The sequence below is a fragment of the Mustelus asterias genome, chromosome 8, assembly GCF_964213995.1.
Source record: "Mustelus asterias chromosome 8, sMusAst1.hap1.1, whole genome shotgun sequence".
NCBI classification, from domain to species: Eukaryota; Metazoa; Chordata; class Chondrichthyes; order Carcharhiniformes; family Triakidae; genus Mustelus; species Mustelus asterias.
In genome coordinates this window covers 17,309,563-17,337,318 of record NC_135808.1, presented here as the reverse complement: position 1 = coordinate 17,337,318, position 27,756 = coordinate 17,309,563, and the positions used below count along the sequence as shown (strand labels likewise).

Genomic DNA, 27,756 nt, shown 5'->3' with positions numbered 1-27,756 from the left:
CCTGCAACGTAACAAAGTCTTCTCCATTTTATTTCTTTGTCCTCAAATGAAGTTCTTGGTAAAGGTTTTCTGAAACCCCTGTTTTAAAGAATTCTCTGTGAAATTACACAGTACGCTATTGAAGCAACATCGTCAGCAAACAAAGAAGAACACCCCTTCATACATTTATCAACAGCACCTTGGCACTCCAGTAGTTAATTCACTAACTGAAGCAATTTCAGGCAATGTGACATCAGGCACTATCTCAAGGCGATCATTTATTTTCCAAAACATAAGCATTTTTCTTATAAAAGAATTAAAAAGAAATTATGTCACAATTTCAAACATGCCATTTTATAACACTGAGTGGAACTGAATTGTCCGTATACTGTTCCCTTCCCAGGGAAGGATTTATCAAACTCAATTTGATGTGTGGTCATCACAGTTGTCACTTGGACGATCTTCACTGACACCTCAGGTCAAAGACAGGCACCCCTATCCGGGCAAAATTGGGGAACAGATACCCCTCCCTTGTTGCATTTGTCCTAACTCACTGGAATCTCTGACTGAGTCACACTTCACTCAGACACCACAGACGTTTATTCTGTGAAAACTTTCTGATTCGAGATCGCCTCATTTGGAAAGGCTGAAATCTTTTTCTCTCGGACTCTTGCATGTAACTTGTTCAGGACATTTAAATGTGGTTCCTAGCTGGCATGGGACTTTACAACTGAAATTGCCCCAAATCTGGCACTTTAATGTTTGTGAAACGCCACGGGATAGCTGGCAATGGAGCGTGACATTTTGGATACCGAACGCGATGGAACATTTTGAAATGGAACACAATATATTGAGAATGGAAAGTCAAGGCATTGGTGTAGTAGGAAGCTGCCCATAAAACGTTGGTTGGAATAGATTTGGTAATTTCACTCAAGGCAGTCCATAGTGTGGCATAGCAAAGTGATACAGTGGTGGTGGTCATAGAATCATAGAATACCTATAGTGCAGAAGGAGGCCTTTCAGCCCATTGAGCCCACATCGACAACAATCCCACCCAGGCCCTATACCCGTAACTCAACACCTGCTAATCCCCCTGACACTAAGGGGCAATTTAGCAGGGCCAATCCACCTAACCCGCACATGTTTGGACTGTCAGAGGAAACCAGAGTACCTGAAGGAAATCCATGCAGACATGGGAAGAATGTGCAAACTCCCCATTCACCCGAGGCCAGAATTGAACCTGGGTCCCTGATGCTGTGAGGCAGCAGTGCTAACCACTGTGCCACTGTGACATGGTGTAGGTGGGCAGTTTGGAAGGTTGTTCGAGTGGGGGAGGGGTGGAGGGGTGAGTGAGGGGGGTCTTCTGAAGTTGGGGCAAAGGCACTTTGTTGGGGCAGAATAAATGTCGCCTCGCCCCATATCTGACCTTCGTGATGCCCAAGTGACGTGATCTGAGTTGCAGCAGAGAAGGAAGGTGGCACGTTTCCCATGCTAACCATTTTAGCAAACGTGAAATATATTTCAAGTTCTTTCAAAACAACCCAAACTGATCTGTGGCAGGGTTAAAGTTCACCACAGCACCCATGCGATTACGAGCTACAGTGCAGTTAGTGAAGCGACGATCGATCCGGCAGGTTCTCGGCTGGGCACCAGCCTGGGTAGCTACTCCCGGTGCTCGGTGGGTTCTCGGACGCCGTTGCGAGCTGTGAGGTGGGTGTAGGCACTCTCCTCCCGGGAGAAGATCTCAAACTTCTTGTTGAGCTGCGAGCGCAGGTAGCGATAGTCCTGCTGGTCCAGGCTGTGGCCACAGATCATGTAGAGGGTGAGGGTGGTGGACAGCAGCAGGCGGTCGAGGGACAGGCTGGGCAGCACCCACAGGATGACCAGGAACTCCAGGAAGACCGGGTGGCGCAGGTGACAGTACAAGCGCTGGGCTTTCTGTGATTTCAGTACCATGGGGTCCCCAAGAGCGAGACAGCAGTAATACACCTGCGGGACAGAAGGGAGGGGATCAACAAAGTCAGGCAGTGGCATAATAACCTAACATTTTGAAGTCGATGCAGAATAATGTATAACAGGGTGCAAAGCCAGTGTACAAATAATCTTCATTGGTTTTCGGGTTTAATTAATGTCAGCGCACCACCCCCACAGTGTTTTTGGATCTTCTGCGACCCATCTTGTCTCAACTTTCAATTAACGACAACGCTCTTACTAGTCAAGAAATTATTCAGGAGAAATTTGTGCAACCAAGATTCTTTTCATTAGAACTAAGCAAGAGGACGAGATTATATGGGATATAGAGGGATATGGGCCAAACGCAGGCAATTGGGACTAGCTTTGGGGTTTAAAAAAAAGAGTGGTATGGACAAGTTGGGTCGAAGGGCCTGTTTCCATGCTGTAAACCTCTATGACTCTATGTGACAGAAGACCTCAAACCTCGTGAGTGGCCTTGATGTACTGGGCCAGGAAAATTCCACTGGGCGGTGACTTGGAATGACTTGAGGTGAAATTCTGACCAGCAGCAAATGAACAAAGTTTGAAATGATTATTTATTTTATTCTGTACAGGGTTGTTCGGATGCTCAACGTTTCCAGAAACAGAGTCGGAAACAAAATGCCATGTAGCTGTTTATAAGAAAACGGATAAATGATTGACAAAGTAAAATTTATTGATGAAAGGGGAGGGGAATGAGACTAATGAATAGCTTATTCTTAGAGAGGAGCCAAGTCGCCTCCCTCTGTATTGTAAAAGTCTAAGATTCCATTTTCATTAGAATCATAAATGAGATTAGAAAGCCACCCTGCCCATTGAGCCTGCTCTGTTAGAAGACCATGGCTGAGCTGATTGCATCCTTAACTCCACTTTCCTGCTGTCCCCCAAAACACTGAATCCACTCTGACAGAGTCTCAGACACGGAATCCACCCTGACCGCGTCTCAGAGGCTGGTGTTTTAGTGGCTGACTTCCCCATGGTCAAGGGTAATAAGAGATGGCCGATAAAGTCTGGATTTTATGGGCGACACCCAAGTCCCAGTAAACAAAATGTTTTAAAAATTGGCAGTGCCCACATCGATGTGTTTGTTTCGGGCACTAACTGGCCTTATGAAAGGGAAAGTTGTTAAACAGCCTCAGCATCTGCACAGTTGCTCTGCTGTTTGCTGTTTGGGACCACAATCTGGCCTCTCAATCTGCTGGTTTCTTGTTACTACTTAGAATAAAGCCCTGAGAAGATTGAACAATAATGTAGGAATGGAATTGTTTACCACATTTCTGAATGTCACCGCAGTCGCACGGGAGCCTTAACGGAAATAGAAAACATAGACAAGAGGAGCAGGAGTAGGCCATTCAATCCTTTGAGCTTGCTCTGTCATTTAATATGATCATAGCTGATTCTCTCTATCGCAACGTCATACTCCCCTTGATACCGTTAAGAGTCTGGAAATCTATCTATCCCCTTCTTAAATATATTCAGTGACTTGACCTCCACAGTCTTCGAATCATACAATGCAGAAGAGGCCCTTTGGCCCATCGAGTCTGCACCGACACATTAGAAACACCTGAACTCCCACCTAATCCCATCTACCAGCACTTGGCCCATAGCCCTGAATGTCATGACGTGCATGCAGTAGGGAATTCCACAGGTTCACTGCCCTGTGAGTGAAGATGTTTCTCCACATCTCAGTCCTAAGACGTGCTGGTTAGGTGCATTGGCCATGCTAAATTCTCCCTCAGTCTACCCGAACAGGAGTCTGGCGACTAGGGGATTTTCACAGTAACTTCATTGCTGTATTAATGTAAGCCTACTTGTGACACTAATAAATAAACTTTAAAACTAAATGGCCTCCCCTATATCCTGAGACTGTAACCCCTTGTTCCAGGCCCACCAGCCAGAGGAAACAACATCCCTGCATTCAGTCTGTCCAGCCCTGTCAGAAACACCATAGTGGGTCGGATCTCAAACAATGACGAGACAGAATACAGGAATGAGATAGAGAATCAGATGCAGCAACAATAATCTCTCCCTCAATGTCAACAAAACGAGGGAGATTGTCATCGACTTCAGGAAGCGTAAAGGAGAACATGCCCCTGTCTACATCAATGAGGATGAAGTAGAAAGGGTTGTGGGCTTCAGGTTTTTAGGTGTCCAGATCACCAACAACCTGTCCTGGTCTCCCCATGCCGACACTATAGTTAAGAAAGCCCATCAACTTTCTCAGAAGACTAAGGAAATTTGGCACGTCAGCTACGACTCTCACCAACTTTTCAGATGCTCCAAAGAAAGTATTCTTTCTGGTTGTATCGCAGCTTGGTATGGCTCCTGCTCTGCCCAAGACCGCAAGGAACTACAAAACGTCATGAATGTAGCCCAAACCATCATGCAAACCAGTCTCCCATCCACTGACTCGGTCTAAACATCCCGTTGCCTCGGCAAAGTAGCCAGCATAATTAAGGACCCCACGCACCCTGGACATTCTCTCTTCCACCTTCTTCTGTCGGGAAAAAGATACAAAAGTCTGAGGTTATGTACCAACCGACTCAAGAACAGCTTCTTCCCTGCTGCTGTCAGACTTTTGATGGACTTATCTTGCATTAAGTTGACCTTTCTCTACACCCTAGCTATGACTGTAACACTATATTCTGCACTCTCTCGTTGCCTTCTCTATGAATGGTATGCTTTATCTGTAGTGCGCAAGAAACAATACTTTTCACTGTATACTAATACATATGACAATAATAAATCAAATTTTATGTTTCAGTGAGATGCCCACTCATTCTTCTAAATTCCAGTGAATTCAGGCCCAATCTCTCCTCACACGACAATCCTGCCATCCCAGGAATTAGTCTGGTGAACCTTCGCTGCACTCCCTCTATGGCAAGTATATCTTTTCTTAAATAAGGAGACCAAAACTGCACACAATACCCCAGGTGTGGTCTCAACAAGGCCTTGTACAGCTGGAGCAAGACATCATTGCGCCTATACGGAAGTCCTCTTAACAGTGAGGTCAACATACCATTTGCCTTCCTAAGTGCTTGCTGTACCTGGCACGCTAGCTTTCAGTGACTGGTGTACAAGGACAACCCAAGTCTCTTTGTATGCTGACATTATCCAATCAATCAGTATTCTCAGCCCGAAGTGGATAACTTCACACTTATCCATGTTATATTGCATCTGCCATGTGTTTGCCCACTCACTCAACTTGTCCAAATCACCTTGAAGCCTCTTAATATCATCCTCACCACCAAGTTTCGTGTTGTCAACAAACCTGGAAATATTAAATTTGCTTCTTTCATCCAAATTTTTGATGCATATCGCGAATAGCTGGGTGTCAAGCACTGATCCCTGTGGGACCCCCACTAATCACTGCCTGTCACTTTGAGTAAAGTCATGCCTCATACCTTCATTGTTCCCTTTGTTTATTTTAAGTTTATTTATTTTATTTATCAGTCACAAGTAGTCTTACATTAACATTGCAATGAAGTTACTATGAAAATCCCCTAGTCTCCACACTCCGGCGCCTGTTCGGGGTAAGGGTTTCGATTTAGGGCCTAAGTTTTAGATTGGACTTCTTCACTTTACATCCTGATGAAGAATTCTACCATGTTATGATCACTGTTCCCTAAAGGACCCCGCATACTAAGATTATTTATTAACCCATTCTCATTGCATAATACCAAATCTAAGTTAGCGTGTTCCCTTTTTGGCTGCTTGATCTACTGGCTACAAAAACCATCTCGTTCACACGTCAGGAATTCATCCGCCACAGTATTGTTGCTAATTTGGTTTGCCCAATCTGCGTGCAAGTTAGAATCTCCATTAACTATGATAGCACACTTCTCACATGCTTCTCTAATTCCGGCCTAATGCCATCTCCTACCTTACACGACTGTTGGAAGAAGACAACTCCCACTAATGTTTTCCACCTCTTGTTGCTTGTTAGTTCCATCAAGATTGATTCTACACCTGGATTTTTTGAGCCAATATCCTCTCTCACTTTTGCACTGATTTCATGGTTAACAATGCCACCATACCTCATTTCTCTTTTTGCCTGTCCTCCCGAAATATCGAATACTCTTGGATATTCAGTTCCCAGCTTTGGTCACCCTGAAGCCATGTCTCCATAATGGCAATCGTATCATACCGATTTATATCAATTTGTGCTGTGTACTTTATTGCGGATGCTCCATGCATTCAGATACAGTGCCTTTAGACTTGCCTTTTTTACATTTTTACACATGGTGTTTTGGACCATGGCCCTATTTGCTGCTAGCCCTCATCTCCTCTCGCTTCCACTTTTGCTTTATACTTTTTTGTCTCCCATTTCCAGTTCTGTTTCCCTCTTTTGTGTCTCTCTGCTCAGTCTGACTGCGCTCCTGTTCCTCGCTGCCTGTCTGGCTCCCTCTCTCCCCTGCACCTTCTCCAGAATGAATGGTTCTGCTGAATTGAAGTCCGACAACTGGACAAAGTTGACCACCTCCCACTCGGCAAGGAGGCCGAGACTCACCTGCTTGAGACCCATGAGCTCAGCATAGTCGAAGATGAGGATAATACTGAAGATGATGAGCCAGGCGATGACGTGAATGATGAAACAGACCAATGGGAAGCAGGAAATCCAGGGCTCCCTGGACACGCTCCACAGGAAGGGAGCAGCATGGATAGGTTGCCAGTAGCGCATCAACAGCTGAGGAAAGAGGAGAACCATTTAGACCAGGGAGGTGCCAAGTGGGAAGACAAGAGATTGATGGAGAAATAGAGGGAACAGTCTCTTCAACAAAAAGAAGAGAACCATTCAGTCTGGAGAGGGTACAAGGGATAAAAGACGGGGGAGAAAGAGAAGAGAGAGAGACAGACAGAGACAACGAGAAACAGCATCCCAACTGTGGGAGGAGTGAATCATTTATGCAGAGAGACAAAATGACAAGTGAGGAGAATGAACAGAATCAGTAACCAGAGCAAGATGATAATCACTCAGACTGTGGAAATACAGCAGAAAGGGAAGAGAGAGGAACAAGTCAGAGACAGGTAGAGGGAGAGGAGACAGAGAGGTAGAAGCAGAATAGAGAGCGAGGTACAGAGAAACATACATAGAAAATAGAAGCAGGAGTTGACCATCCGGCCTTTCGAGCCTGCTCTGCCATTCATTTCAATCATGGCTGATCAACAGTTTCAATACCCTGATCCAAGTCAAGATACTACCAGCAATCCCATGCCCTTTAACTTTACATATTAATCTGCTTTGAGAGACCTTGTGAAAACCTTCAGAAAGTATAAATAAACCATATCCAGCAGGTAGAGGGAGATGAGAAAGAGACATTGAAGAGAATCAAGGTCCAGGGAGAGGGGAGAGTGAGGTCCAGGGAGAGGGGGGAGAGTGAGGTCCAGGGAGAGGGGGGAGAGTGAGGTCCAGGGAGAGGTCCAGGGAGAGGGGGGAGAGTGAGGTCCAGGGAGAGGGGGGAGAGTGAGGTCCAGGGAGAGGGGGGAGAGTGAGGTCCAGGGAGAGGGGGGAGAGTGAGGTCCAGGGAGAGGGGGGAGAGTGAGGTCCAGGGAGAGGGGGGAGAGTGAGGTCCAGGGAGAGGGGGGAGAGTGAGGTCCAGGGAGAGGGGGGAGAGTGAGGTCCAGGGAGAGGGGGGAGAGTGAGGTCCAGGGAGAGGGGGGAGAGTGAGGTCCAGGGAGAGGGGGGAGAGTGAGGTCCAGGGAGAGGGGGGAGAGTGAGGTCCAGGGAGAGGGGGGACAGTGAGGTCCAGGGAGAGGGGGGAGAGTGAGGTCCAGGGAGAGGGGGGAGAGTGAGGTCCAGGGAGAGGGGGGAGAGTGAGGTCCAGGGAGAGGGGGGAGAGTGAGGTCCAGGGAGAGGGGGGAGAGTGAGGTCCAGGGAGAGGGGGGAGAGTGAGGTCCAGGGAGAGGGGGGAGAGTGAGGTCCAGGGAGAGGGGGGAGAGTGAGGTCCAGGGAGAGGGGGGAGAGTGAGGTCCAGGGAGAGGGGGGAGAGTGAGGTCCAGGGAGAGGGGGGAGAGTGAGGTCCAGGGAGAGGGGGGAGAGTGAGGTCCAGGGAGAGGGGGGAGAGTGAGGTCCAGGGAGAGGGGGGAGAGTGAGGTCCAGGGAGAGGGGGGAGAGTGAGGTCCAGGGAGAGGGGCGAGAGGTCCAGGGAGAGGTCCAGGGAGAGGGGGGAGAGGTCCAGGGAGAGGTCCAGGGAGAGGCGGGAGAGGTCCAGGGAGAGGCGGGAGAGGTCCAGGGAGAGGCGGGAGAGGTCCAGGGAGAGGTCCAGGGAGAGGCGGGAGAGGTCCAGGGAGAGGCGGGAGAGGTCCAGGGAGAGGCGGGAGAGGTCCAGGGAGAGGCGGGAGAGGTCCAGGGAGAGGGGGGAGAGGTCCAGGGAGAGGGGGGAGAGGTCCAGGGAGAGGGGGGAGAGGTCCAGGGAGAGGGGGGAGAGGTCCAGGGAGAGGGGGGAGAGGTCCAGGGAGAGGGGGGAGAGGTCCAGGGAGAGGGGGGAGAGGTCCAGGGAGAGGGGGGAGAGGTCCAGGGAGAGGGGGGAGAGGTCCAGGGAGAGGGGGGAGAGGTCCAGGGAGAGGGGGGAGAGGTCCAGGGAGAGGGGGGAGAGGTCCAGGGAGAGGGGGGAGAGGTCCAGGGAGAGGGGGGAGAGGTCCAGGGAGAGGGGGGAGAGGTCCAGGGAGAGGGGGGAGAGGTCCAGGGAGAGGGGGGAGAGGTCCAGGGAGAGGGGGGAGAGGTCCAGGGAGAGGGGGGAGAGGTCCAGGGAGAGGGGGGAGAGGTCCAGGGAGAGGGGGGAGAGGTCCAGGGAGAGGGGGGAGAGGTCCAGGGAGAGGGGGGAGAGGTCCAGGGAGAGGGGGGAGAGGTCCAGGGAGAGGGGGGAGAGGTCCAGGGAGAGGGGGGAGAGGTCCAGGGAGAGGGGGGAGAGGTCCAGGGAGAGGGGGGAGAGGTCCAGGGAGAGGGGGGAGAGGTCCAGGGAGAGGGGGGAGAGGTCCAGGGAGAGGGGGGAGAGGTCCAGGGAGAGGGGGGAGAGGTCCAGGGAGAGGGGGGAGAGGTCCAGGGAGAGGGGGGAGAGGTCCAGGGAGAGGGGGGAGAGGTCCAGGGAGAGGGGGGAGAGGTCCAGGGAGAGGGGGGAGAGGTCCAGGGAGAGGGGGGAGAGGTCCAGGGAGAGGGGGGAGAGGTCCAGGGAGAGGGGGGGAGAGGTCCAGGGAGAGGGGGGAGAGGTCCGGGGAGAGGGGGGAGAGGTCCGGGGAGAGGGGGGAGAGGTCCGGGGAGAGGGGGGAGAGGTCCGGGGAGAGGGGGGAGAGGTCCGGGGAGAGGGGGGAGAGGTCCGGGGAGAGGGGGGAGAGGTCCGGGGAGAGGGGGGAGAGGTCCGGGGAGAGGGGGGAGAGGTCCGGGGAGAGGGGGGAGAGGTCCGGGGAGAGGGGGGAGAGGTCCGGGGAGAGGGGGGAGAGGTCCGGGGAGAGGGGGGAGAGGTCCGGGGAGAGGGGGGAGAGGTCCGGGGAGAGGGGGGAGAGGTCCGGGGAGAGGGGGGAGAGGTCCAGGGAGAGGGGGGAGAGGTCCAGGGAGAGGGGGGAGAGGTCCAGGGAGAGGGGGGGGAGAGGTCCAGGGAGAGGGGGGAGAGGTCCAGGGAGAGGGGGGGAGAGGTCCAGGGATTGAGATACAGGCAGAGGGTTAACATACAGTGAGAGGGGAGAGATACAGGGAGAGAGGTACAGGGAGAGGGGTAGAGATACAGTGAGAGTGGAACAAAACACAGGTATCAGGAGATTCAGGGAGAATGGGGAGAGATACAGGGAAAGGAGGACAGATACAGAGAGAGTGGACAGATACAGGGAGAGTGGGGAGAGGTACATGGAGAAGGGAGAGGCACAGGGAGAGAGATATTTATATATAGGGACAGGGGAGGCATATACAACGAGATGAGAGAAAGCAATAGGCAGACATAATAATATATCATTCCTTATTTAACAACCTGTAATATTGGAGAGATCAATTTTTCATGTCTACGTAACAGTTTGAACTGAGACTGTGTAATGTTCCAGCTGTCTAACACACTGATATGTGACAGTGTAATATTCCAGTGTCTCACACTCTGATATGGAACAATGTCATATTCCAGTGTGTAACAATCTGATATGGGACAGTGTGATACTCCAGTGTCTAACAATCTGATGTGGGACAGTGTGATATTCCAGTGTGTAACAATCTGATATGGGACAGTGTGATATTCCAGTGTGTAGCACTCTGATATGGGACAGTGTGATATTCCAGTGTGTAACAATCTGATACGGGACAGTGTGATATTCCAGTGTGTAACACTCTGATATGGGACAGTGGGATATTCCAGTGTGTAACACTCTGATATGGGACAGTGTGATATTCCTGTGTGTAACACTCTGATATGGGACAGTGTGATATTCCTGTGTGTAACAATCTGATATGGGACAGTGTGATATTCCAGTGTGTAACACTCTGATATGGGACAGTGGGATATTCCAGTGTGTAACACTCTGATATGGGACAGTGTGATATTCCTGTGTGTAACAATCTGATATGGGACAGTGCGATATTCCAGTGTGTAACAATCTGATATGGGACAGTGTGATATTCCAGTGTCTGACACTGATATCCAGACTCTTTCGAGCAGAATGTAATCTGCGTTAGAAGTTTTGATTCCAGTTATCACAAGGATTGATTTTTGCGTTTCTTTCCTTACCTGGAGAAAGGCGGATGTGCAGAACACGTAGACAGATCGCTGGAGGACCCCGAAGCAGGCTTGGGTCCATCCCCTCACTGTCTCCGTTGCCATGAGGCTGTGTTGCAGAATGAAGAATGCGAGTAGTGCCAGGTTGCAGAGGAGAGCCTGCTGTATCTTCGTGTCTCTGAAGGCTGACTGCCATTCCATGTGCACGTGAACATCTATTAAAATAGCGAGCTCAGTCAGGCAAGCAACATGACACTCTTCTCAGCAGGAGACAATTTAGAAAAGGGATGCAAGATTACACCAATAGTATGGCTAACAACTGGCAGAAGCAAACCCATGGCACCTGGTTTAATAATGCCCTGCAGGGGAAGGAATCTGCTGTCCTCCCCCAGTCTGGTCTGTGTGTGACTCCAGATCCACAGAAATGTGGTTGATTCCCAAGTGTCATTCCAAGTTGCTTAGAAAGCCACCTTGTTGTATCAAATAATTATTAAAAATTGGAAGAATAAAATTGGATGGCCCTCCCGGTATTGACCCAGTCTGTTGGGAATTGCCCTGAGTGTCCTCATCATTGATGGCAAATTCCCTTAAGTCTCATGGCAACGGGTCAAAAATGAGCAAGGAAACCTCCTGCTGATTATCGCCTACCACCCTGTTTCAGCTCTCCCCAAAGCCTGTCCACCATCTACAAGGCATAAGTCAGGAGTGTGATGGAATACTCTTCACTTGCTTGGGTCACTGCACCTTCAACAACACTCAAGAATTTCGACACCATATGGGACAAGTGGTGTCCAAGCTTGATTGCTCTCCATCCACAAACATTCACTCCTTCCACCACCGAAGTACAGTGGAAGCAGGGTGTGCCATATACAGGTTGCACTGCAGCAAGCCGCCAAGGCTCCTTCGACAATGCCTTCAACACTCGAGACTGCTCTCACCTCAAAGGACCAGGGCCATGGGAACAGCAACATGTGCAACCATTGTCGATTGTCATAAAAACCTATCTGGTTCATGAATATCCTTTCGGGAAGGAAATCTGCCATCCTTACACGGTCCGGCCTACATGTGACTCCAGATCCACAGCAATGCTGTTGACTCTGAAATGTCCCCTGAAATGGAGGGCAGTCAGGGATGGGCAATAAATGTTGTCCCAGCTGGCGATGCCCACATCCCGTAACTGAAATAACAAAAAGGCTCCCCTCCAATGACTGGGAATTATATTGCCGTTCCTTCACTGTTGCTGGTTCAAAATCCTGGAACGTTCAGACAGTATTGTGGATGTAGCTGCGGTCCAAGAATGGCAATTAGGGATGGGCAACAAATGCTGAACTATAAAACGATCATGTGAAAGAAAGATTTAAAAAAAACAATGAACCAATAACACTCCATGATGAACAGCTCTTGGAAGAACACTGAGGTTAGCTATGGAACCGAATGTTGTTTGGATGGTGACTTCAATTTCCATCACAAAGAGTGGCTCAATAGCACCACTTCTACCTGAACTGGCCAGACCAGGCTGGAGCCAGCTGGTTAGAGAACAAACAAGACTGAAAAACCTACTAGACCCTGTCAGTGGTTCCCAAAGGTGCGGCACCCCACACTGGTGCGGCGAGAGAGGATGGCGGGAAGGTTCAAGGGCAATCAAAGAAACATTTAAACATTCATGTATAGAAACACGTAGAAGTTTCCAGATTTCATGCCATTTCTCTTTGTGTTAAGACTTAACACCAGTGTGGTGCGCCGCACCCTTTGGGAACCACTGGAAGTTGCAGATCCATTGTCCATGACAGTATTGGTAGGAGTTACCACCACACAGTCCTTGTGGAGATAAAGTCCCATCCTCACACTGAGCACTCCCTCTAGTACGCTGTGTGGAACTCCCAAAGTGCTGAACGTTCACTCCCTTTACCACTGACGCACAGTGGCAGCCATGTGTACCATCTACAAGATGCACTGCAACAACTCACCAAGGCTCCTTTGACAGCACTTTCCAAACCCACGATCACTACCATTTGGAAGGACAAGGGCAGCAGATACATGGGAACACCACCAACTGGAGGTTCCCCTCCAAGTCACTCACCATCCTGACTTGGAAATATATCAACCGTTTCTTCACTGTCACTGGGTCAAAATTCTGGAACTGCCTCCTGAACAGCACTGTGGGCGCACCGACACATGGACTGCAGTGGTTCAAGAAATCGGCTCACCACCACATTCTCAAAGACAATGAGGCATGTGCAATAAATGCTGGCCTAGCCAGTGACACCCACATCCCATAAATTAATTTAAAAAACGTATTAGTTCACACTCTGTACCACCCAACAATAATAACCTACAATGTGCACAAACTGGTAGTAACAGTCTGCACTCTGTACAATCTGGGAGTAATAATCTACACTCTGTACTCCCCGGGTGTAATAATCTACACTCTGTACTCCCCGGGTGTAATAATCTACACTCTGTACTCCCCGGGTGTAATAATCTACACTCTGTACTCCCCGGGTGTAATAATCTACACTCTGTACTCCCCGGGTGTAATAATCTACACTCTGTACTCCCCGGGTGTAATAATCTACACTCTGTACCACCTCAGTGTAATAATTAACACCTTGTAATATCCGACAGTAACAGTCTATGCTCTCTACCGCAAGACAGTAATGGTCCTCGTGCAATGTGACTCCTGAATGTCTCATTCCCTGGAGTATATCTGAATTGTAACAGTGTACATTCAGCATCATTAGCCAGACATCTCCATGGCTACACTCGTCCTTTCCCACTTTCTCACTGAAACATCAATGCCAAGTATTAGAATTCCGGGGGGGTTAAATGTCATTAATAAAAGACGATTTGGCAGCCTAGATATGTCCCTGCGTTGGCCACCTGGAGGTTGTGAGCTACAGTTCCATTTTGGGATAAAGAGAAACCAAAGTGAATAAATCATTCACTTTATGAGCTGGCCCCAGATAGAATGACCATGAACAGCAAGTTTTGTTGTGCCTTTGACAGAGGGACGCGAGGGCCATATGGATACAGTAGGTCAGGTGCCCTAAAAGCTCAGTCAAAAGGCAGGTTTGAAGGAGCGTCATAAAGGAGGAGGGAGAAGGAGAGGGACAGAAAAGGTTAAGGAGGGAAGCTTAGAGCCTTGGCAGGTGAAGGTACAGCCACCCACTAAGGAATGGAGAGACCTTGGTGGGTTGGGGAGATTACCAAGATAAGGTTCCGCAAAACCACAGGGAAGTCTTGGACCAGAGGTGGGCCACATGAGTGGGCCTCCTTCATCTCAGTGGGCCAGACTGAAATCGGGCTTGTTCACTAACCATCTACCCGATGAATAAGATTAAATATGTTTAACACATGCCAAATATTTCGTAACAAGCTATAGAAAATGCTTAAGCATTTATATATTAATAGAACTATGAACTGTAAATGGTAAAAACAAAATAAATATTTATTTTGGACACAGAGGGAGTGCACGGCTCACACAGTCAATGTTGTGAGCAATCAGCACGCACCTCACCGCTTGCCCTTGTTTTACATGTGTTCCACTTCAGTCCTCACAGTCAGAAAAACACTATGCGGACGGAACCCAGTGGAAGGTGGCAGCCCTGCGTGTGGGCAATGGCACAAAATGTCTTGTGGGCTGCACTCAGAACCCAGCATTGGCCCCCGGGCTGCAGGTTGCCCACCACTGGTTTGGACACCAGGCTCAGAATTTTAAATTCAAGGCATTATTGAAATCTGCTATAGATAAATGACTTGGACGTGGGAATAGAGTAAAACTGTAAACTTTTGATACCAAGCTTGGAGTAAACAATGAGAACAGTACTAACTGACTGCAGCAAGATTCAGACAGGCCGGCAGAATGGGCAAACAAGTGGCAGATGGAATTTCAGACAGAGAAGTCTGATCAATAGGAGTCTGACACCTATGTCAGACTCCTATTTATTGACTACAGCTCAGCCTTCAATATTATTATTCCCTCGAAACTCATCTCCAAACTCCGTGACCTGGTCCTCGGCACCTCCCTCTGCGACTGGATCCTGAACTTTCTAACACACAGACCACCATCAGTAAGGATAGGCAACAACACCTCCTCCATGATCATCCTCAACACTGGTGCCCCACAAGGCTGTGTTCTCAGCACCCTACTATACTCCTTATACACCTATGACTGTGTGGCCAAATTCCCCTCCAATTCGATTTTCAAGTTTGCTGACGACACCATCGTAGTGGGTTGGATCTCAAACAATGACGAGACAGAGTACAGGAATGAGATAGAGAATCTGGTGAACTGGTGCGGCAAAAATAATCTCTCCCTCAATGTCAACAAAACGAAGGAGATTGTCATCGACTTCAGGAAGCGTAAAGGAGAACACGTCCCTGTCTACATCAACGGGGACAAAGTAAAAAGGGTCGAGAGCTTCAGATTTTTAGGTGTCCAAATCACCAACAACCTGTCCTGGTCCCCCATGCCGACACTATAGTTAAGAAAGCCCACCAACGCCTCTACTTTCTCACAAGACTAAGGAATTTTGGCATGTCAGCTGCGACTCTCACCAACTTTTACAGATGCACCAAAGAAAGCATTCTTTCTGGTTGTATCACAGCTTGGTCTGGCTCCTGCTCTCCCAAGACCGCAAGGAACTACAAAAGGCCGTGAATGTAGCCCAATCCATCACGGAAACCAGCCTCCCATCCATTAACTCTGTCTACACTTACCGCTGTCTCGGCAAAGCAGCCAGCATAATTAAAGACCCCATGCATCCCGGACATTTCTCTTCCACCTTCTTCCTTCGGGAAAAAGACACAAAAGTCTGAGGTCACATACCAACCGACTCAACAACAGCTTCTTCCCTGCTGCCATCAGACTTTTGAATGGACTTACCCTGCATTAAGTTGATCTTTCTCTACGTCCTAGCTATGACTGTAACACTACATTTTGCACTCTGTGGGGAGTGCCAGATATCCCGGCGATTGAATAGAAAAGCAGGGAAGTAATGCCGAACCTTCTGGATCTTTGAGAGGGTGCAGAGGAGATTCACCAGAGTGGTTCCAGGGATGAGGGATGTTAGCTATGAGCTTTGGCTGGAGAAACTGTGGGAGGGAGGGAGGTGGGGGTGGGGGGGAATGTTCTCCTTGGAGCAAAGGAAGTCGTGGGGAGATTCGATATCATAGAATCATAGAAACCCTACAGTGCTGAAAGAGGCCATTTGGCCCATCGAGTCTGCACCGACAACAATCCCACCCAGGCCCTATCCCCATATCCCCACATATTTACCTGCTAACCCCTCTAACCTATGCATCTCAGGACTCTAAGGGGCAATTTTTAGCATGGCCAATCAATCTAACCCGCACATCTTTGGACTGTGGGAGGAAACTGGAGCACCCGGAGGAAACCCACGCAGACACGAGGAGAATGTGCAAACTCCACACAGACAGTGACCCAAGCCGGGAATCGAACCCAGGACCCTGGAGCTGTGAAGCAGCAGTGCTAACCACTGTGCCACTGTGCTGCTGATATAGTGAATGAGGTGTCACATGTAGACCAGACCGGGTAAGGATGGCAGATTTCCTTCCCTAAAGGACATTAGTGAACTAGATTGGATTTTACGACAATGGTTTCATGGTCACCATTACTAAAGCTGGTTTTATTAATTGAATTCAAATCCCACCACTGCTTTGGTGGGATTTGAGCCCGGGTCCCCAGACCATTAGCCATGGGCCCTCTGGATTACTAGTCCAGTGACAATACCACGAGGTCATCATCTTCCCTGTAGGTAGACAAAGAAAAGCTGTTTCCATGAGGCATTGTACAAGGACTAGTGGATACAGATTGAATGTTCTGGTTAAGAGATACGGGTGGGTGTGAGGAAGAACGTTTTTACACAGTGACTGGTAATGGCTTGGAACTCGTTGCCCATGAGACATGGAACTCGCGGCCCATCAGAGTGGTGGAAACAGAGATGATCAATGATTTCAAAAGGAGAATATTTTCTTGAAGGAAATAAAGTTCAGTGCTCAGGGAATAGAGTGGGGCGATGGGGCGAACTGGGTTGTTGGGGGGGTGGGTGGGCGTGGAGGAGGGCTGGCATGAACTTGATGGGCTGAATGGCCTCTTTTTGTGTTGGACAGGCAGCTTGACAACACAGGGGTAATAGACGGGTTAAGTCAGAGAGTGGTAATTTCGATCTAGAGGTCTTGTGGCAAAGTGGGTAGTGTCCCAGCCTCTGAGCCAAATGCTCTGAGTTTGGGTCCCATCCCATGACATTTCCTAGAATCTACAGTACAGAAGGAGGTCATTTGGCTCTGACAACAATCCCACCCAGGTCCTGTCCTAGCCCTGAAGAGTCAAAGAGGTTTACAGCATGGAAACAGGCCCTTCGGCCCAACTTGTCCACGCGCCCTTCTTTTTTTTAAAACCCCTAAGCTAATACCAATTGCCCACATTTGGCCCATATCCCTCTATATCCATCGTACCCATGTAACTATCTAAATGCTTTTTAAAAGATAAAATTGTACCCGCCTCTACTACTACCTCTGGCAGCTTGTTCCAGACACTCACCACCCTGTGTGTGAAAGAATTGCCCCTCTGGACACTTTTGTATCTCTCCCCTCTCACCCTAAACCCATGCCCTCTAGTTTTAGACTCCCCTACCTTTGGGAAAAGATATTGACTATCTACCTTATCTATGCCCCTCATTATTTTATAGACCTCTATAAGATCACCCCTCAGCCTCCTACGCTCCAGAGAAAAAAGTCCCAGTCTATTCAGCCTCTTCTTATAACTCAATCCATCAAATCCCGGTAGCATCCTAGTAAATCTTTTATGCACTCTTTCTAGTTTAATAATATCCTTTCTATAATAGGGTGACCAGAATTGCACACAGTATTCCAAGTGTGGCCTTACCAATGTCTTGTACAACTTCAACAAGATGTCCCAACTCCTGTATTCAATGTTCTGACCGATGAAACCAAGCATGCCGAATGCCTTCTTCACCACTCTGTCCACCTGTGACTCCACTTTCAAAGAGCTATGAACATGTACCCCTAGATCTCTTTGTTCTGTAACTCTCCCCAATGCCCTACCATTAACTGAGTAAATCCTGCCCTGGTTCAATCTACCAAAATGCATCACCTCGCATTTGTCTAAATTAAACTCCATCTGCCATTCGTCAACCCACTGGCCCAATTGATCAAGATCACATTGCAATTGGAGATAACTTTCTTCACTGTCCACCATGCCACCAATCTTGGTGTCATCTGCAAACTTACTAACCATGCCTCCTATATTCTCATCAAATCATTAATATAAATGACAAATAACAGTGGACCCAGCACGGATCCCTGAGGCACACCGCTGGTCACAGGCCCCCAGTTTGAAAAACAACTCTCTACAACCGCCCTCTGGCTTCTGTCAAGAAGCCAATTTTGTATTCATTTAGATACCTCACCCTGGATCCCATGAGATTTAACTTTATGCAACCACCAAAGGCCTTGCTAAAGTCCATGTAGGCAACATCAACTGCACTGCCCTCACTTACCTTCTTGGTTACCCCTTCAAAAAACTCAATTAAATTTGTGAGACATGATCTTCCACTCACAAAGCCATGCTGATTGTCCCTAATCAATCCTTACATCTCTAAATGCCTGTAGATCCTGTCTCTCAAAATACCTTCCAACAATTTACCCACCGATGTGAACCTGGCTAACTGGCCTGTGGTTCCCAGGCTTTTCCCTGCAGCCCTTTTTAAACAAAGGCACAACATTTGCCACTCTCCAATCTTCAGGCACCTCACCCGTGACTATCGATGATTCAAATATCTCGGCTAGGGGACCCGCAATTTCCTCCCCAGCCTCCCACAACGTCCTGGGATATACCTCATCAGGTCCCGGCGATTTATCTACTTTGATGCGCTTTAAGACTTCCAGCACCTCCTTCTCTGTAATATGTACACTCTTCAAGACATCACTATTTATTTCCCCAAGTTCCCTAACATCCATGCTTTTCTCAACAGTAAATACTGATGAGAAATATTCATTTAGGATCTCACCCATCTGTTGTGGACCCGCACATAGATGTCCTTGCAACCCCATATATTTACCCTCCTAATCCCCCTGACATTAAGGGATGAGTTATCACAACCAATCAACCTAATCCGCACATATTTGGAGTGTGGGAGGAAACCAGAGCACCCCGGAGGAAACCCACGCAGATACGGGGAAAATGTGCAGACTCCACACAGACAGTGACCCAAGGCCAGAACTGAACCCAGGCCCCTGGCACTGAGAGGCAGCAGTGCTAACCACTGTGCCACCCCTGATGGCCAAGGAAGGTGCATTCACAATGCGATCAAATAGGTTGAATGTCAACCTCCAAATCATCCCAAATACATCAATGGCTGGTGGCAAGAGTGGGAGAGCCTCTTGGTCAGCCATGCTTGATGTGGAGTGGCGCCCCTCAAGCTAGTGACAGACTCGCGACATATCCTAGAAATGACTAGCTATGGAAATGGACAAAAGTCTGCCTTAGTGTACCACAGGTGCAGGAAGAGAATTGGAATTGGAATGTCGACATCTGGAGGTTGACATGTTTTTGCGCAATTTCCTGAGGGTCAGGATGTGGCTGAGAAAGAGGGGTGGGGGGGAGCGGTAACCAAAAACAGATCATTGAGGTACTCCAGTGGTAACGTTGCGGGAGGAAGAGGGGCCTTTGTAGGTGCTCTTTGGGTTACAACTGAATGGTTAAGATGTCGGTGAGGGGGTAGCACTTGGCTGGACAACAAACGAGAGGGGGTTGGAGAAGGATGGTGTGGTGAACTGCAGAGATAGACTGAGGAAGGACAGGGCATCAAGGTCACGGCCAAGTAGGGTGTCATTTGTGCCTTCGACTGGGGCTGTTTGGATGTCTTGGCAGTGACGGGAAACCTGATTGGATAGGTTTAAACATGGATTTGGGAGTTGACTAGATTGTCACAAAATTCCAGCTGGCTCACTAATGCCTTGAGGGAAAGGATGCTGCCCGCACTTTGGCTCGAATTGCACAGGACTCCATTGCCACACTAATATGGACTGACGCTTAAAGCCTGAGGTCAACCTGACAAGCAATAAATATTGCCTTGCCGCAGTGTTGCAGACAGCCCAGGAATGAATTACAAATGAAGCCTTTCGAAATCATGTACGTTTGTGAGATGAGATGAGGTTTGTTAGATTTCGCCATGGCATCACACAAATTGCTTCGATTCCACCAGGCGCCTGGATAGAAATGAAGGGTAAGCCTGTGAGTGTGGGCCCTTACATAGTTAAGAGCAGAATATGCAAGGACAACGGAGTGTCGAACAGCAGAGAGGGGGGAGCGAGAGGAAGAAACAGGGAGAAGAGGGATCCAATTGCCTGCAATCTTTCCAATTCCGCGTCCATCTTTGTCTCATCAAATTGCGCAAACAGAGCCTTAAAATGTAGGAAAATGAAGAGGTAGGGTTTTTGGTTTTATAAATGGAGGAAGAGAGTTTCGAAACAAAGCCAGCAAGTTATGCTAAACCTTTATAAAATAGCAGTTAGGTCCCAGCTGGGGAATTGTGTCTAATTCTGGGCACCGCACTCTAAGCACATAAAGGCATTGGAGAGGGTACGGAGGAGATTTGGTGAAACAGTTGCAGGGATGAGGGATTACAGTTAGGAGGGAGAAGCTGAGGTTGTTCTTTTTTGATCAGAGAGGGTGAAGTGGGGATCTGATTGAGGTTTTCAACAGGGTTTAGACAGAGTAAATGAAGAAGAATAAAATGGCTGAAGGATTCAAAACCAAAGGTTTGAAGTGAACCTGAGATGACGTGAGGTTAAAAAATTATTTCATGTGAATGCACTGCCTGATCGGGCGGTGGATACAGGTTCAATAGTCATCTTCAAAAGGGAACTGGATAAGCAACTGAAGTATAAGAAAACAAATGACCGAGATATGGGGAAAGAATTGGATTACTCTTCGAAGTTGGGCTGAATGGTCTCCTTCTGTGCAGTTCTAGTCTCTGATTCTCGGAGCATCAGTTAAAGTCCCTTTGGAAACGTAGAAGGATTTTGAAAGGTGGACAGATAAGTGGAGATTGTTTTTTTGGGGGGCAGTGGGGGAGGCCAAGAGAGTGGGCCAAGGTGCTGTCACCAACGGTGGGATGAAGCAGTGTGTGTGATATACAGAAGACTGGAGTCAGATATTGCTCAGGAGGAGCATGAGGAATTATTTTTTTTATTCATTCGAGGGATGTGAGCTTTGCTGGCCAGGCAGGTATTTATTGCCCATTCCTGGTTGCCCCTTCAGAAGGTGATGGTGAGCTTTCTTCTTGAACTGCTACGGATCACGTGGTGTAGTGCTAGTGCCATTAGGGACAGAGTCCCAGATTTTGATCCAACGACAGTGAAGGAACGGCCGATATATTTCCAAGTCAGGATGGTGAGTGACTTGGAGGTAAACTTCCAGGTATGATGTTCCCATGTGTCTGCTGCCCTTGTCTTTCTACATGGTAGTGTTTGTGGGTTTCGAAGGGACTACCTAAGGAGCCTTGGTGAGTTCCTGCAGTGCATCTTGTAGATGGTACACACTGTGTGTCAATGGTGGAGGGAGTGAATGTTCGTTGGTGAGACGGTAATCAAGTAGGCTGCTTTCTTCTGGATGGGGTCGAGCTTCTTGAGCGTTGTTGGAGCTGCACCCATCCAGGCAAGTGGAGAGTATTCAGTCACACTCCTAACTTGTGGACTGTGAACAAGCTTTGGGCAGTCAGGAGGTGAGTTTCTCGCAGCAGGATTCCTAGCCTCTGACCTACTATAGCCACAGTATTTATATGGCTAGTCCAGTTCAGTTTCTGGTCAATGGTAACCCCCAGGATGTCAATAGTGGATATTCAGCAATGGTAATGCCACTGAATGTCATGGGACAGTGGTTAGATCCTCTCTTGTTGGAGATGGTCATGTGGAATGAATGTTACTTGCCACTTGTCAGACCAAGCCTGGACATTGTCCAGGTCATGTTGCATTTGGACATAGACTGCTTCAGTTTCTGAGGAGTCGTGAATGGTACTGAACATGGTTCAATCATCAGCAAACATCCCCACTTTCTGACCTTATGATGGAAGGAAGGTCAGTGATGAAGCAGCTGACGTTGGTTGGGCCTAGGACACATAGAAACTAGAAGCTGGAGTAGGCCATTTGGCCCTTCAAGCCTGCTCCGCCATTCATGTTGATCATGGTTGATCATCAAATTCAATATCCTGATCTTGCCTTCCCCACCCATATCCCTTGATCTGTTTAGAATCCCTGAGGAATTGCTGCAGGGATGTCCTGGGGCTGAGATGATTGGCCTGAAGTGATTGACAACCATTTTCCTTTATGCCAAGTCTGAATCCAACTGGCAGGCAATTTTCCCGATTCCCACTGACTCCAGTTTAGCTCAGGCTCTTTGATGTGGTCAAACGATGCGTTGATGTCGAGGGCAGTCCCTCTCACCTCACCCCTCTGGAGTTCAGCTCTTCTGTTCATGTTTGAATCAAGACTGTAACGAGGTCAGGAGCGTATTAGCCCTGGTAGAACCCAAACCAAGCTTCTGTGAGCAGGAAGTCAAAATAAGTAAGGGATGGGCTAGGTTCTGGAGAGATTTGAATGTGAGTTTTAAACTCAAGTGTGCTGGCGGGATTTGGTGGGTGTGTTGGGGAGGGGGGATTTGGTGAATGCGCTGGGGGGGATTTGGTGAGTGTTGGTGGGCAAGGTGTCAATTCAGTTCCGAGGGGAGAGGCACTGAGTGCAAAATTCGATCTGGGCGGTCCTGGGAATAAGTTGCAAGCTCAGTTCAGGAATGTGCTTCGAGCCTGCTGCTTTCCTCCAAGCTATGGTTAGCAAGAGGAACTGGGTTTCAGTTTAATTGCTTGCTGCCAGTAATGCGTGGTTGGGAAAGTACCTTCGACACTGAAGGAAACAAAGCATTCCACGTACTAACCGGGGTGAAATTCCTAAAATCCTACAGTGCAGAAGGAGATCATTCGGCCCACCGTGCTTGTGTTTCAAAGACCTATTGGTTGGTCTCACTACCCCCACCCTTCTCCCACATCTCTGCACTCTTTTATTTTCAGTGCCTTCTGAAAATCGTACAGAATCCCCACAAATCCAGTGTCAGACCCCAGGCCTGTCGGTCTTTTGGAGGGTCTGGGTTCCTCGCCCAGTTCCTTGTGTTCAAATGGCATTAGGTAGAAAATTACAGCTGAGAGAGAGGCCATTTGTCCCAAATGACCTCATGCTGATGGATTAGGTTGGGGAGGAAGCCCACATATCAGAAATGTCCTTCCAATCCTTCCTCCCTTGCACTTCCCCAGCTTCCATCCTCAAATACATGAATATTTCTTGTCTCATTAGGCCAACAGTATGAGCTTTATTATTGGGACATAGATTTAAAGGTTTTGGACAGAATGGCGAGGGGGATGGTGGTGGTTGGGGAGGGAGGTGGTGGCGAGGGGGGAAGAAGGGACATGGGGAGGGAAGAGGGGGCATTGGGGCTGGAGGGGATGTGAGGCAGATTTTTTTAACACAGCAAATGGTCATGTCATGGAATTTGCTGCCTACAAGGCTGGTGGAAGCGGAATCAAGGACCTCGAAAGGAAATTGGATGGGCACTTCAGGGAAATACACTTGCAGGGCTACAGGGAGAGAGTGGGTAAATGTGACTGGCTGGACAACAGAGAGCCGGCATAGACCCGACTGGCCTCTGTGCCATTCCTCTGTGCAGCAGCAAGTTCCCCACTCTCTGGCTGAAGAAGTTTCTGCTGATTTATTACTGACTCCTGGGTATTTCTGGCCTTCAGTTTTTGACCCATCCCTCCCCGCCCCCCCCCTCCTCCACAGGTAGAAACATCTCCCCTCCTCCTGCTCTAGCCAAACCCTTTCAGATTTAAAAGGAGGGTTACAAGAATGTTACCAAGAAAAGTGTAGCTACGAGGAGAGATTGGATAGGTTGGGGTTATTTTCCTTGGAACAAAGAAGGCTGAGGGGTGACTTGTCAGAGGTGTACAAAATGATGAGGGAAAGAGATAGATTGGACAGGATAAAATTGTTACTCTCGGTGGAGAATTCTAGAACCAGGGAACATAGATTCAAGATAAGTGGCAGGTGTGAGGGGTGGGGGGGGTGGTGGAGAACATGAGGAAGAACTTTTTTCTATGCAGAGGAGCTCAGTGTCTGGAATTCGCTGTCCAACTTGGTGGTGGAGGCAGAGACGCTAAACTCTTGTAAAAAGTACCTGGAACTGCACCTTAAATGCTGTAAGCTATAGGGGTGTGGGGTGGGTGTCGGACGGTGGGATTTAAAGGACATCTGGGTGTCCTTGGGCTGGCATGGACAAGGTGGGCCGAATTGCCTCATTCTGTGCTCTGGCTTTTCTGTGGTTTTACACGTTCAAAAACTTCCAGCTTCACTTTCTCAGAGAAATGAGGTCCAGACTGTTCTGTCTTTTCAAATGGTGACAAGACCACAGTTCTGCTGTGACCCCTTGCAGTTTACTTTGTGACTTTCTGTATGCATTCCTCATTTATATGTTTTAGATTTATTGAAATGAATGCGGATTGACTGTGCTGCAGTTGACCTTTGATAATAACTGGAGCTGTTGATTGCTGCCACCATTTACCCCCCCTTCCCCTGCCTGTGGCCAGTGTCGGGTCCTATGGTCAGTGCTTTTGTATGCATCTGCTTGGCGCTGCCGTGTGGACTGGGGGAGGGGGCAGCACGTGGCACAGTGGTTAGCACTGTTGCCTCACAGTGCCAGGGACCCAGGTTCAATTCTGGTGTGGGGATCACTGTCTGTGTGGAGTTTGCACATTCTCCCCGTGTCTGCGTGGGTTTCCTCCCACAGTCCAAAGATGTGCGGGTTAGGCTGATTGGCCATGCTAAATTGCCCCCTTGTGTCAAGGGGATTAGCAGGGTAAATATGTGGGGTTACGGGAATAAGGCCTGGGTGGGATTGAGAACAGTGCAGACTCGATGGGCCGAATGGCCTCCTTCTGTAGTGTAGGGATTCTATGAATGCTGGCAGGCAGCGCCGTGCTGGATTTGTAAATACACTGTGCTGCCTGCCCCTCCCACACCCAGAGGGGCAAGATTTTAAATCCATTTGTAGTCTCACATCTCAGCTCTGTGGTGCTGCCCCTCCCTAAAGGCCTTTGATACCCTCTTCTTAAAATTCATCTCTTTGCCCCAACGTTTTGATCCAGCTACCCCCTCCCACTGCACCCCCACCTCTTGTTTATTTCGTGTGACGTGAGTGTCATAGTCAACACCAGCAACTGTTGTCCCCCCCCTTCCCCCTCTTCCCACTCCCCAATTGTCCCTTCAGAACGTGGTGCTGGGCTGCCTCCTTAAACCACTGCAATCCAGGTCGTGTCGGTACAACACCATTTGGAAGGGAGTACCCGGACTTTAACCCAGCGACAGTAAAGGTACGCTGATATATTTTGCAGTTAAGATTGTGTGCGACCAGGAGGGGAACCTCCAGGTGGTGGTGCTCTCATACGCCTACTGTCCTTTCCTTTCTAGATGGGATAGGTCACGGGCTTGGAAGGTGCTGTCAAAGGAGCCTGTGTGAGTTGCTGCAGTGTATCTAAATAGTACACACAGCTGTCACTGCGCGTTGGTGGTGGAGGGAGTGAATGTTTAAGGTGTATGGAGTGGCAATCAAGCCAGTTGCTTTGTCCAGAATAATGAGCTTCTCGAGTGCCTCTGAAACCCATTTCTTGGCCTGGTGTCTTTTTGTTTTGGGTTACAGTGAGGTTGATTGTGTCGTTCTTCTCTGTTAAAGATGTAATATAAACACCCGTAATTGTTGTTGGAAACAACAGTTCAGAATGTGTCCAGTGTTCCCTTTGCAACAGCAGCGTTGGCTCAATATCAGACTAATGCTGCCCCTTGTAGTATTTCCAGCTCATTGTCTCCCATGATACTCGAGAGACTGAGTCTGGCACCTGCTCAGTGTTGCCCCCTGTAGTGCTGGAATGTAACTGTTTGGAAACTGCTCAGTGTCTCCCTCTACAGTGCTGAAGGGTCAGTTTCTTGTATCTGCTCAGTGTCTCCCCCTGCAGCGCTGGAGGATGACTGTCTGATATCTGTTCAGTGTCTCTCCCTGCAGTACTGGTGGGTCGGTGTCTGGTATCTGCTCAGTGTCTCCCCATGCAGTACTGTAGGGTCGGTGTCTGGTGTCTGCTCAGTGACTCCCCTTGCAGTACTGGAAGTCAGTTACCGGTTTGTGCTCAGTGTCTCCCTCCGCAGTGCTGGAGGGTCAGTGTCTGGTATCTGCTCAGTGTTGCCCCCTGCAGTGCTGAGGGTCAGCTCAGTGTCTCCCCTTGCTGTACTGGAGATTTGGTGTCTGGGAGCTGCTCAGTGTCTCCTCCTGCAGTACTGGAGGGTCAGTGTCTGGAACCTGCTCAGTGATGCCCCCTGCAGTGCTGGAAGGTCAGTGTCTGGTATCTACTCAGTGTTTCCCCCTGCAGTGCTGGAGGCTCAGTGTCAGGTATCTACTCAGTGTCTCACGTAACAGACTACTACGTACAGTGAAAGCACATGGGATTGCAGGTAATGTCTTGAGATGGATAGAAAGTTGGTTAGCAGATAGGAAGCAAAGAGTTGGCATAAATGGGTCCTTTTCTGATTGGCAGTCAGTGACGAGTGGGGTTCCGCAGGGATCTGCGCCAGGACCCCAACTGTTCACATTATATATTAATGATTTGGAAGAGGGAACTGAATGTATTATCTCCAAATTTGCAGATGATACAAAGTTGGGTGGGAGGGTGAGAAGGATGCAGAGATGCTTCAGCGCGATTTGGAAAGGCTGAGTGTGTGGGCACCTGCATGGCAGATGCAGTATAATGTGGATAAATATGAGGTTATCCACTTTGGTAGCAATAATAGAAGACAGATTATTACTTGAATGGGCGTAAATTGAGAGGTGAATACTCAACGAGACCTTGATGTCATGCATCAGTCGCTGAAAGTAAGCGTGCAGGTACAGCAGGCAGTAAAGAAGGCGAATGGTATGTTGGTCTTCATAGCGAGAGGATTTGAGTGTAAGGATAAGGATGTTTTGCTGCAACTGTATAGGGCATTGGTGAGGCCACACCTGGAATATTGTGTGCAGTTTTGGTGTCCGTATCGGAGGATGTCCTCACTACAGAAGGAGTACAGTGAAGGTTTACCAGTCTGATTCCTGGGATGGCAGGTCTGTCATGTGAGGAGAGAATAAGTCGATTAGGATTATATTCACTAGAGTTAAGAAGAGTGAGAAGGGATCTCAGAAAATTTGAACAGGGTTAGACAGGGTAGATTTGGAAAGAATGTTCCCAATGGTGGGGGCATCCAGAATTAGGGGTCATAGTTTGAGGATAAGGGGTAAACCTTCTGGAACTGAGGTGAAGAGAAATTTCTTCACCCAGAGGGTGGTGAATGTGTGGAATTCACTACTACCGAATGTAGTTGAGGCCAAAACATTGTCTGATTTCAAGAAGAAATTAGATATAGCTCTTAGGGCTAAAGGAATCAGGGGACATGGGAGGAAGGGGGAAATCAGGATATTGAATTCAATGATTAGCCATGATCAAAATGAATAGCTGAGCAGGCTCAAAGGGCCACATGGCATACTCCTACTTCTAGTTTCTATGTCTCCCCTTGCAGTATTGGAGGTTCAGTATCTGGATTCAACTCAGTGTCTCCCCCTGCAGTACCGGAGGTTCAGTATCTGGATTCAACTCAGTGTCTCCCCCTGCAGTGCTGGAGGGTCAGTATCCGGTATCCACTCAGTGTCTCCCCCTGCAGTGCTGGAGGGTCAGTATCTGTGTCTCCCACCCGCCGCAGTGTGCAGTTCCGCCGGGCCGTGCTCGCGTCTCCAGGCCCCAGTCCCCCTTCCTAGCCCAGTCTTACCTGCTGGCTCCGGCCTGCGGCTCTCCCGGTAAATCTGCCGAAGGGAAACAAACGCCACGAACTCGGCCGCGCTCCACGAGACGAAGACGAAGTTGGCCAACGACACCGCCACCAGCGCGGCGGAACGGACAACCGCCATGGCAACGGCCCAGCAGCACTACCGGGT

General features: G+C 48.9%; 1 protein-coding gene across 1 annotated transcript; it reads right to left on the bottom strand.

Moving 5' to 3' along the window:
- On the bottom strand, nucleotides 1-27,756 carry LOC144496877 (nurim-like). Its single transcript, XM_078217462.1, has 4 exons — nucleotides 27,591-27,756; nucleotides 10,674-10,876; nucleotides 6,482-6,658; nucleotides 1-1,968 (listed from the first exon to the last, which is right to left on the bottom strand). Exons 1-4 carry the CDS (start codon nucleotides 27,727-27,729, stop codon nucleotides 1,642-1,644), a joined length of 846 nt encoding a protein of 281 aa, XP_078073588.1. The 5' UTR covers nucleotides 27,730-27,756; the 3' UTR covers nucleotides 1-1,641.